Source organism: Cyprinus carpio, chromosome B13, assembly GCF_018340385.1.
Source record: "Cyprinus carpio isolate SPL01 chromosome B13, ASM1834038v1, whole genome shotgun sequence".
Taxonomy (NCBI): Eukaryota; Metazoa; Chordata; class Actinopteri; order Cypriniformes; family Cyprinidae; genus Cyprinus; species Cyprinus carpio.
Genome location: NC_056609.1, coordinates 16,705,089 through 16,716,462, shown reverse-complemented (window position 1 = coordinate 16,716,462; position 11,374 = coordinate 16,705,089). Strand labels below are relative to the sequence as shown.

General features: G+C 35.9%; 1 protein-coding gene and 1 pseudogene across 1 annotated transcript; both read right to left on the bottom strand.

Moving 5' to 3' along the window:
- Positions 1-993: 993 nt before the first annotated feature.
- Positions 994-1,958, bottom strand: LOC109071035 (annotated as a pseudogene).
- Positions 1,959-2,083: 125 nt separating this feature from the next.
- Positions 2,084-11,099, bottom strand: adam8a (ADAM metallopeptidase domain 8a). Its single transcript, XM_042736916.1, has 26 exons — positions 10,867-11,099; positions 10,453-10,662; positions 10,232-10,335; positions 10,045-10,118; positions 9,849-9,927; positions 9,692-9,768; positions 9,229-9,412; positions 8,753-8,818; positions 8,590-8,658; positions 8,316-8,485; positions 8,076-8,157; positions 7,815-7,948; positions 7,494-7,671; positions 6,753-6,842; positions 6,469-6,664; positions 6,221-6,287; positions 5,956-6,124; positions 5,799-5,876; positions 5,451-5,538; positions 5,235-5,352; positions 4,949-5,132; positions 4,787-4,835; positions 4,644-4,687; positions 3,153-3,224; positions 2,975-3,049; positions 2,084-2,856 (listed from the first exon to the last, which is right to left on the bottom strand). The coding sequence occupies exons 2-26, from the start codon at positions 10,502-10,504 to the stop codon at positions 2,812-2,814; spliced, it is 2,544 nt and encodes an 847-aa protein (XP_042592850.1). The 5' UTR covers positions 10,505-10,662; positions 10,867-11,099; the 3' UTR covers positions 2,084-2,811.
- Between the last annotated feature and the right edge of the window lie 275 nt (positions 11,100-11,374).

Here is an 11,374-nt window from a genome sequence, read left to right as displayed (position 1 = left end):
GAGAAGACCAACACAAATCTACAGCTCACATCTTCTCTTCATCTTCAGAAAACAGTTGATATGGTGTGGGACTTCTGCTACATGGCCACTGACTTGTGATTAATTTATGTGGGAAGTTATTGAGGTTAGAATTGTGAATCATTTTGTGCATGGAAAAAAAAAGCACAAATGAAGTCATTTGTTTATTTCCTTCCTGTGTAAAGATGATGTGCAAAGATGAATACTGTACCAGTAATGATGTAGATCTTTGTGTTTGTTCTGCATGTCCAAGTTTGTCATAATAAGCTCCAGCATCCTCAGGACTCTACAGGAGACAAACGGTTAAAAAAGGAATGGTCCAAAAAGGTATGGACATGGGTTTGGCCTTCTTCTTGAGCTTAAATGTTTCCCCCCAAAAAACTGTCATCATTTACTTAACCTCATGTTGCTCCAAACACATATGACTGGTTAATCTTCGAAACACAAATTAAGATATTTTTAATGAAACCTGAGGTTTCTCACCCTCCATTTAAAAGAAAGAAGTCGTGGCCTAGTGGTTAGAGAGTTTGACTCCTAACCCTAAGGTTGTGGGTTCAAGTGAGGTGCCCTTGAGCAAGGCACCGAACCCCCAACTGCTTCCCGGGCACCGCAGCATAAATGGCTGCCCACTGCTCCGGGTGTGTGTACTTTGGATGGGTTATTCGGCAGGCCCTCCCCCACCCGCTACTGGGCCATGGTCTCTTTGTCATATCTCCTCAAGATGACCTTCACTGCCCTGCTGTAGATTATAACCAATGCAAAACTAATCCACATTTCTATGTTTTACAGTATTTACCTGGTCTTGACTGTCCAGCTGTAGTGCTGTAATATTACAAGTCCTGTAAAAAAGAATAAGGCAGGGTTAAATTACTGATCATTCAACCATTATAAAGAAAGAGGAAATGATATCGAAAGAAAGATGCTGTAGCAATGCAAATGTAAATACACACACAGACCCACCAGTGTGCCGTCTAATTATTTTTCTGCCTGTTTCTCCTCTATCTTCTCTCTCAGAGAGCAAAGGACTGGTTCAATGTAGCTGCTGTGCTGACTACAATATTCTTCACCGTCTCTTCAGGTATATGGAAGTTCAGCTTGAAGAAAGCATTTCTGAAATAAGAAAATTATGCACTTGTGTGTTGTTCAATTCTAGACAAACATAAAAGATGTTTATTTGGTAGGAAACTGCTGTCTATTTCCCCCACTGCTCTACATATGCTGTCTAGTTAGGCAGCTCACTAGAATTATAGACCCAGCCAGTGTTAACAGTTCAGCTGGAGATCCCAGTGTTGTTGCTGAGGTGTAATGTCACATTCCTGCAATCCCCCGGGGAATGTATCAAGCGACACCAGGGGGTCAGATAAGCAGTGCAGTGTTTGGATTACTGTCTGCGTGGAGAACAAATAAATATGCATGCCTGTTCAGGGTGCTCCAGTTACTCAGCTTCTGATGCGTGGAATGCGCGGCCGTGTAGTTGTGCAGCTCCACCAGCTTAGGGAAGAAATACTTCACTACCTCTGCAGTCATAACTGCTTATGGAAATCGTTAAAATACTCAGTGACAACAATACTGAACTTAGTAAAATGTTATATAGCTAATTATATTATTGTTTTGAATGGCACAGTATTCTAAGCATAATATTATGTATCACAATTGTAAAGTATTTATAGCACACACACACACACACACACACACACAGTATTTAGGCTATTTACTTTCATATAACTCAAATGCAGGGCAACACTGCTAAAAATGTCAACAAATATCATGAATAGTTAATTAGCTATTGGTTTTAATTGTTTATTGTAGGTATTAAATACCTCCATCGCTAAAATCTCTTGTTAAATTCCATTAGGGTCTGGAGAGCGGTATCTTGTCTATCCACGCGTAGAGGTCTTGCAAAGTTTCTTCATCTAAGTTAATTGTTTAGGCCCGTCCATCATTTGAAATAAGCTTCTGCGTGCTTAAAACCCGCACCTATCTCAACGGTACAAGCATTAGTATGAGTGTTTGAATCGATACTAAGCAACGATTCAAATATATGGAAATAAACCAAATAAACTGATTTAAAAGAGAAATGTGAAAAACTTTATTATAGTTTAAAAAAAACAAATTCTCATATTTAAAGAGTAAAATCAGACCAGCTGAGATCATTGCATGTCTTGAATTTAAATATTTGGTGGGCAAAAAAATGTTTGCCTTTGTCTGAGTGCAAAAACCACAAGGATCACAGCCAAATAACAAAGAAGATGTAAGAAACTTACAAACAAGGCAAATTACTAAAGTAAGGACGGATTATGCTTCAGAAAGGCCATATGGAACAAGCCTTTTTACATGTCCCCTCTTGAAATGTCAAAAAGTAAATAGGAAATTCTACACAAAATAATGAAAAATTAAATCTCAATTACAAAATATAAAATTGCAAATACATAAAAGCTGCATAAACAAGAATGAATGCACCATAATGCACTGCAAAAAAAAAAAAAAAAATTAAATGCCCCCATTTAGCCAGCGATGTGATGTGAACTTTAAAGGAGGACTTCCATAGACACACAATCTGAACGGACTGAAAACAAGTATAAAATAAATAAACAGAAAAAGAAATCCAAAATACAATAAAATAAAAGAAAAAGTACCAAAAGTATAAAGCGTTTCATACAGTGCAAATCTTACATTCTGTTTTGTTATTCAGAGCTATATCACAAAAAACAACAAGCTTTGTTCAGCTCGAAAACTTCTGCCCGGGTTCTTCTGAAGCTCCCAATGATTTAGAGTAACTCATGTTGTTCCAGATCATCTGGGCTTAACAGGAGGTTTCAGTGCAACTTTCTGGATTACCTACAGTAAATGCAAAAAGCTTTTAAAACACAGACATTTATTCACACAACTAGAATGTCAAGCAGTTTGATGTTTATATGTGAACTGCTGAATGCAAAGCAATAAAACCTTACAATACCTGAGGTGGACTGAATGCTGGCTGCATCCCAGTGGGCTTCACAGGAGGCATTGGAGGTGGTTTTGATTTTGTCACCTATCAGTGCATACAAAGAATGGTATATAGTACTGAATGGTATTTATGTCAGATGGTGTGCTGTCTGCTGACTAATTTATTCAGATAAACAATTGCCTCTTACAGGTTTAGATGCCAGTGGTGGCAATGGTTTTGATGGAGGGAGTGGTTTAGTTGGTGGAAGTAGGGGCTTTGCCTGAAACAAAATTTAGACATGACATAAGAAATGACACAATTCTCTTTAGTCTCACTGCATTTTCAAGTCACCTCTGTTTTATGTCACCTCTGTAATAAGCTTAGAGTCATTAAAAGTAACCAATATTAAAATGAAAATTATACTTAAAAGTGGGGTATGCATTTTTCAAAAATGCTTTCGAGTCAGGCTGAGTACCAAAACAAACTTGTAGCCAATCAGCAGTAAGGGGCGTGTCTACTCATGATGTGGAGGAGAGAGCGCTCAGTGCACAGGACGGACATTAGTCGAGCCAAATGACGACAGAAAGATAGAGATGGCAGATAAAAAATAAAAGAGGCAAATGTCTGCGGAACAAAAGAAGGCTTAAGATAAGGCAAGAAGTAGGACCCGTGTAAATATCGGATCAGCTTTCCAGCACTGGAGAGAACTCAAGGAGTGGGAAGGCCTGCGATCAGATGCCGAGGTTGCTTTGTTTCTTCTCGATAGGTGAGTAACACTGATTCTGCTTTGTTTCACAGAACTAATATATGCTGGCTTTTGCTTGAATATGCTCGTGTGTCATGTTCGCTTGTTTATTCATCTGCAGTCGTATTGTCGTTCTCTTCAGCTATGATAAAGACACATTCATTTCCACACCCTATAAGCCTGGAACATCTAAACCTCCTCCACTGTCTGTTTCAAGTGTCAGTTCCCAAAGTGTGTCCGAAAAGTAAGATAATATGTTTAATACAGCAGATAATAATACAGCAGATTCCGCCATAATCATTGCCTGGGTTGCGTACGTATGTGTGGGGCGGAGCTATTAAAATAGGGGCGTGTTTGTTTTGGTGATTTTGAAATATCAATATTGGCTACCAGAAATCACTTACTCCACCTTTAATTATACAGTATATTCTCATTCAAAAGTTTGGGGTGGGTACATTTTGTAGAAATCTGTTGTACTCAACATAGGCTGCATTTATTTGATAAAATGCAGTAAAAACAGTTATATTGTAAAATAATACTACAAATTAAAACAACGGTTTCCTATTTGAATATATTTGAAAATGTAATTTATTCCCGTGATTACAAAACTAAATTTTCCACTGCCAGTCTTAAGTGATCCTTCTGAAATAAATCTGCTATCAATCTACAGAATTTAAGCACTACAGCTGATTTAGTGCTCAAGAAACATTTCTTATTATTATCTGTTTTGAAAACTTTTGTGCTGCTTAATATTTTGGTGGTGTTTTATTCAGGATTCTTTAATGAATATAAAATTCTTTCATGATATTATAAATGTTTTATTTATAATATAATTTTTATTTATCTCTTTTGAACAATTCAATGCATCCTTGCTGATAAAAGTATTTATTTATTTTAAAAAATAACAATGATTTTGAATGGTAGTAGTGCGTTTTAAGATACTCTGTGCCTCACCTGAACAGGATGAATGTTTCTGGAAATATCAGGAGGTGGGCCGGAAGGTCACAATCTAATAAAATATGAACAAACATTTTTATTTTTGTTAAAACAGTTTTAGTTTTAAATAATAGATTTAAATAATTACATGCATTTTTAGAGAGGATAAACTACCTGTTCTGTCCTAGTTTGTGGTGCATTCTTCGGAGGCTGTGCATAGAGAGAAATAAGTGGTAGAAAGATTAAGTCTTTGATCCTAAAATTGACTTTTAATGTAAGCACAAATTGAACAGACCATTTCAAGGCTAAATGAATGACTTTACCATTGGTGCTGGTCTAGAGGGTGTAGCTGGAGAATAGAGAGGTTTGCAGGCCAGAGTAGTGGATGACTCAAGGAAAGCTGGTTGACTTATGCGTGATTGTGTGAATCTGGGGCTGTTCTTTGCACTTCCTGGTTGGAATGCCAGATTACACTGGCCTGAGGAAGTGTGGATGTCCTTCAAAGACTTTTCGAATAGAATGTAATTCATTTATAGTACAGTAACATGACAGTTGACATGACAACAGAAATTGATAGTTCATGATTGTCAGCTGCATAACAGATCCTACCTTTTCTTTCTAAATTCTGTTATTTTGTTCCTGTGAAACACAAGTGCTCCAATAATAATGATCAATCCAAGAATGACTACAGATGCAGTCACACCAATTATAACAGATTCTTTTCTCACTGTAAAGGTACACATTTGACATGGCACAGAATTAGTTTTGTATGGTCAATGACTAAATTATGTGAAGTTATAAAGATATAGTAAGGATGTGGTTTACATTCTGATTGATTATTGTTGAATTGAACATCACAATTGGGTGGTGCCCAGCCTGGATCACAGTGACACTTCCTCTCATGGTTACACACCTTTAAAATATAAGTCAGTAGTATGTTTACACGTGTTTATGCTTTAAATGACCTGTCTCCAATGCAAATTCAAAATGGATATTTTTTAAATACTAAGATGTATAGTTTTAGCACATACAAGCCATATGAATTTCACAATATCACAGAATGACAAATATTGCATGCAATATTGTTTTTCTTAAAAAAAGAGAGAACAAACATAAAATTTGTTATAAAAGTAATGGAAAAATGGAAATGAAAAAAAAAAAAAATTCACACACCCCACGACTGTTGCATTTATCAGAGCAGTTCTCAGTGCCGTATATATTAATGTCTTGGCAAAGGTTGTGGTAACACACCTGTTGGATATACAAAAAATCTAAATAAAGGTTTTATACACTTTTTTTGTAAGGCAATATACATTCATTATTTACTTGCCTTATTACTGCCACATTTGGTGCCTACTGGAACCATTCCTAAGTCATCTGTGGGCGAGGAATCCACAGCTATGTAGCAGGTTTTTGAATGAATTGTTACTACAAATTTTTCATTGGTTATGGGGAAATTATTCCCACCATAACAGTATATTTTCCCACACATCATGTGCCTGCAGGATTCAGAATACCATTGTGTCATCAGAAAACAATGTACAAAAATCTATTTTTAGTCTTCAGCCATCAAAGAAAAGTTAAGTTACACTTACTCAGCACTCTTGGAGGTTCTGTCATATACATTATAACTAAAGCAGGTGTCAGCATCCACTTCAGCGTCTAAACATGTACAAGATATTGATGTTAACATATTTTTTAATTTCCTAAATTTCTATGAAACTTTATTTGACAAAAAACACATTAATTTAACAAAAAAGCTGTAAAGATTTTGTTAAAATGTAAAGGGATAAAAGAGGACCCATAAAGCAGTGTCTGAGCAATGGCTCAATAAGAATATTACTTGATCCCCAAAGCATCTTGCAGTGCTCCTTATGTGTAGGACATTGTCCATTGTAACAGTAGCCCTGGTTATAATTGCAAGGGAGTCCATTCATCTTATATTCATCTTCAGGACAGAAGGCTGACACTCCTGTACAGTACTCGTCCAAATCGCAGTCGTGAGCACTCTTTCTGCACAGGCTATCGGAATGTTTCAGCTACAAGGGAGGATTAACAAAACAGATTACTTTTACATGTATTTCCAGTCCAATAACGACTTTAGTCGACTTTTAGCCTTGCTGATACCTGGCAATTATGGCAGCACTCTCCATGTGCACAGTGGGCACCTTCGGTCAGTCGACACGTGGTGGCATTGCAGCAGGGATTGTTACATTCCTAAAATGTAACAATTTTTAAAAAATGGTCAAAAAAAGAAGAAGAATGTTTATCCAGAATACACTATCATTCAAAAGTCTGGGGTCAGTATTCTGGCTTGCGACCAATATTTTGTTTTAAAAAACTATAATTGGAATTAATACGATTTTTTAAAGAAATGTATACTTCTATTCAGCAAGGAAACATTAAATTAATCAAAAGTGAAGACTCAATAAAGACATAACGCTGTTCTTTTGAACTTTCTATTCATCGAAGAATATTGAAAAAAAAAAAAAAAACATTAAGCAGCAAAACTATTTTCAAGATTGATAATAATAAGAAATGTTTCCCAAGCAGCAAATCAGCATATGAGAAGGATTTCTGAAGGGTCATGTGACACTGAAGACTGGAATAATGAATGCTGAAAATTCAGCTTTGCCATCACAGGAATAAATGACAATTTTAAATATAATAAAATAGAGAACAGTTATTTTAAATTGTAATAATGGTTATTTTAAATGTAAATATTTCGCAATAAGTTATAATAACGTTACTGTTTTTGTCAAAATATAGTTAAATACACAACTCTATTTTAGTCATACTTTAACTAAGAAGCCAAAGTTGCATCAACTTACGTTATAAACTACAATTTTATAAACTAACATGTCACACCTCAACAGTTCCGCAGTCACATTCCTCGCCTTTTTCAACAAAAGCATTTCCACAAACTGGGCCTCCATATACTTCACCCTCATCTGGCACATCTAGTAGACAGCTGGTGTCATAGTTCTGCAAAAACTCCCTTAAGGATGATTGACTGCAAGTACTAAAGGAATCAGGGTAAACATACCTGTTGGAAAAGTATGTAAGAAATGTTAAGGTCTGTGAAAAAAAACAGCAGAAAACAAATACAATAGTTGCCATTGCATACAAATATCTCTTGTGCCATTGCATAAATGTATTCTAATCAAAAGTATTTTCAATTAGCCTCACCCAATAGTGTCTGACATAACGCAGCCCTTGTCAGAGGAGCATGCACAGTTTGAATAATCATGTGACATGCCCAGATTATGTCCCATTTCATGGGCAATGGTAGAAGCCACTGCGATGGGATTTATATTATGGTCCTTTGTAAAGAAAAAAACATCTAATGTCATTATATTATTCACCACGACCAAAGCTTTTACAAACATTAGAAAAGTTAAATTTTTAATCTATTCATTTACATATATAAACATATTCTCATAAAAATACCTCATTTACAGCCCCAGAGGATGGTGAGCACATAGCATTCATTGTGGCCAACCCAACTGTTGTTCCTTCAAAATCTACAGCACTGATGAAAAAAGAGAACTTGAGGTATTAAAGGATATTTAAAAGAAAAATGTTTTAAAGCTTGTGGTAAGACGCAATTTAAAGGGAAGTGTTTAGTGTGAGTACAAATGTGGCATTCACAGCACAGAAACTGATTAAGATGAGCAATCAGTGACTCACGTAACAAAATGGGCATTGTCATGCTTCTTCCTCTTGAGCAGTCTATCCTGACGCCATTGTAAAAATCGTTCCAGAGTAATGTTTGGAATATTGCTGACATCAATCAAGTTTCTATTAGACCAAATCTCAAGTCCAACCAACCTGACACGTATGTTTAAAGGCCGGTAAAGCTGAATGTGAACAACAAAAAATTCTATAAATAATATTTTAAAAATCATTTAGTAATCACCATGCATAACCTGTTAATTAATAAAAGACCAAAGTTGTCTGATACCTTGTCCACGTGATTTGCGACCAACGTCATTCTTTCTTCAATCTTCTTTAAACTTTTAAACTTGTTGTACTGAAGGAAAATTTATACAGTAGATATATTTTAACACTATAAACAAAACACATTAGTACTCGAGATATTTTTTCCCATTAAACCAAATTCATACCTCTGTATAATCAATGACCAAAAACATCTCAACAATCCGCTGTCCTCCACTGGGGGCTTTGTTTTTCTGAAGAGCAGTTGAAATAAATTTATTGTCATAAAACTGTTCATGGTAAACACATTATAAATAAGATGTTGAGGGACAAAATAAACATGCTGCTTAATTATGAAATAAGGAGCAAGTTCAGCATTTATTTTCTATGTTGGAAACCAACACTAAATAATATATGGTTAAATACATGATGCTAAATACAGCATTTTTCTCATATAATAAGCTTACATTCCAAGATAGATGATTACTTGCTTGAATACATGCCATTAATTAATTGCATAGTTCTGCCATATGGACATTACTTTGATAACAAATCACTCTTCATTATAATGTAGAAACATTCAACTCATGTAAAGCTGTTTTGGAACAATATGTATCGCAAAAAGCACTATATGAACTGAACTGAATCATTAGAATATCATTACCATATTTTTGCCTTTATACAGCCCACTAGACTTTGGACCAAGGTTATAGACTGTGTCATTAATATATCCAAAGGCCCCTTGCTTGGTCCTTAAATGCTCTTGCTTATAAATTGCATGGTCACCATCCAAAGACTCTTCTAGTGGCTCAATCAAGTAAACTTGATTTTTGACCCTCAGAAACCCTCTAGAGGATGAACAACATAAAATATTTTAGAGATGGAGAAATGTAGGAAATGTTTGTTGATATTAACCGTACTCATTTAGAAATCTTTTAGTTCACATTATTTAAAGCAACTTATTACAGGCACAGTCCAAGAAATGCAACTCTGAAATATCTTTTTTTACTGTACACAAAGTGGACTGAGGGTACATTTAACACATCTTGATACACGTTTTAATGCATTTTAATATTCAATCACATCTATAGTTTACAAAATTTGCTTAAAACTGGAGTTTTTCTTACTCCATGCCAGAGCAAAGTCCAACACTGACTGAAGATTCCTCAAAATTATGGACGTGTCCGTGATAGTAGCAGTGATCCTAAAGTCAAAAACATAAACAGTTAAGCAGCAACATTCATTTACTGTGTCAGACAGAAATAAGCTACTGTTTAAACATACAATATTGTCTGAAGACTTTGTCTCTGAAATCCCATCTTTGGTATAATGTGAGAGGGTGTAATGTTTTCCTAAAAGCTCCCTGTTAAAAAAGAAAAAAAAGAAGAAGAAAGAAAGAGAGTTTAATTAGGCTGGGTATGATTACAAGTTCAGAGCATAAGTTGTTATAGCCTATATTTCGAAATAGTCACATTCTCACCTATTTTTGTGCAAAGAAATTGTGTAGTTCCTCCCGTCTACCGCAAAATCATATTCAAGTTGTTCAGGATATATCTGAACGGATGAAAGCAAGCAAGCATGCATGAATAAAAGTCAAATCATGCATCCCAAGAGATGTCAATAGTAGCCTATTTCAGTTCACAAAACTAGTCTGAAAAAGAGCGGACCTTGAGAGAAGAGGCGCTCCTCCTCGCTCGCTCTTTCAGTGCCTGAGGTCGGAGTCGGATCACATCATAGCGCATCACATGAGGTAAAGCTGCCTCCAGATTCTCTAAAGCAACAGTGAATAAACAAATCATCAGTCTGTGTTACCAGTAAATTAAAAACACATCACGCACTGTGACATGATTCGCGCTGTAAAATAATCCTCATAATGCTGCGCGCTCACCCCATGTATAAACAAAAGAAAGCAGTGATATAAATAATCCAGTGTATCGCATGGTTCACTGTCCTGTGGACTCGCTCCGGGACGCGTGGGCTGCTGTGGGAACTCGGCTACTTAAAAGTTCAAGCTCCGCCTCGGTTATCCGCTAAATTAGCATGAAGAGACTCCCTCCTCATCCGGTAACAGCAAACCGGTCACTAATGAGTCACGGTCCTGTAAATGTGTTAGTATTTTTTCAATGTGTAAATGTGGCACAACAATACTTTTTATTTTTATTTTGTTGCGAGCGATTTCTAGGCTACATTAGGCCTATGTAGGCTACTAGACAAATGGAATTTACTTTAGAGCGATAAGATTCTGTAGCTATCTTTTCAACTCTGTAACTAAAGTGAATATTATTTCTGTTCAAATTAATACCTCAGAAGAACCTCATAGAATCCACTGATAGTAGGTTAAGATGGGGGAAGATGCACCTCAAAGGAGAATATGTAGTTACTTTTAAATGACCAAATTTAGCAAGTTTAGGTTAATACATCAACCACTGTGGTATTAAAGGAAATTATAAGGGTGTCACAGAACAAAATGAAAAATTATTCATAAAGGCCCACTACCAAGGTAAGATGGCACCCTGTATGGGGCAAGAAGCCTTTGGGCCAGGGGTGTCAAACTCAATTCCTGGAGGGTAGGAGCCCTTAAAAAACTTATTTTAATATTTTGACTAGAAAAAAAGAAATATGAAAAAACACTTGGAATATTAGTTATTAATATATTGCCAATGACATGAAACAGTAGTAATAAGACAATTTTAAAAATGATAATTTGTTAATAATTGGAATCTTTGGGAGCGTCCTAGGCTTTTTCGAGCTGATGGTCTGCACCCCAGCAGAGTCGAGCAGAACTCCTGTCAGACAACATCTCCAGGACG

Bases quoted from the DNA above. Each gene is read 5' to 3' on its own strand.
- adam8a (XM_042736916.1), bottom strand. From the start codon at position 10,504: ATGCGATACACTGGATTATTTATATCACTGCTTTCTTTTGTTTATACA. The intron at 7,672-7,814 runs GTGAGGCTAATT...CTTTTCCAACAG, and splicing joins GTTATGTCAGACACTATTGG to GTATGTTTACCCTGATTCCT. The intron at 4,836-4,948 runs GTAAAGTCATTC...CTCTATGCACAG, and splicing joins CCTCTAGACCAGCACCAATG to CCTCCGAAGAATGCACCACA.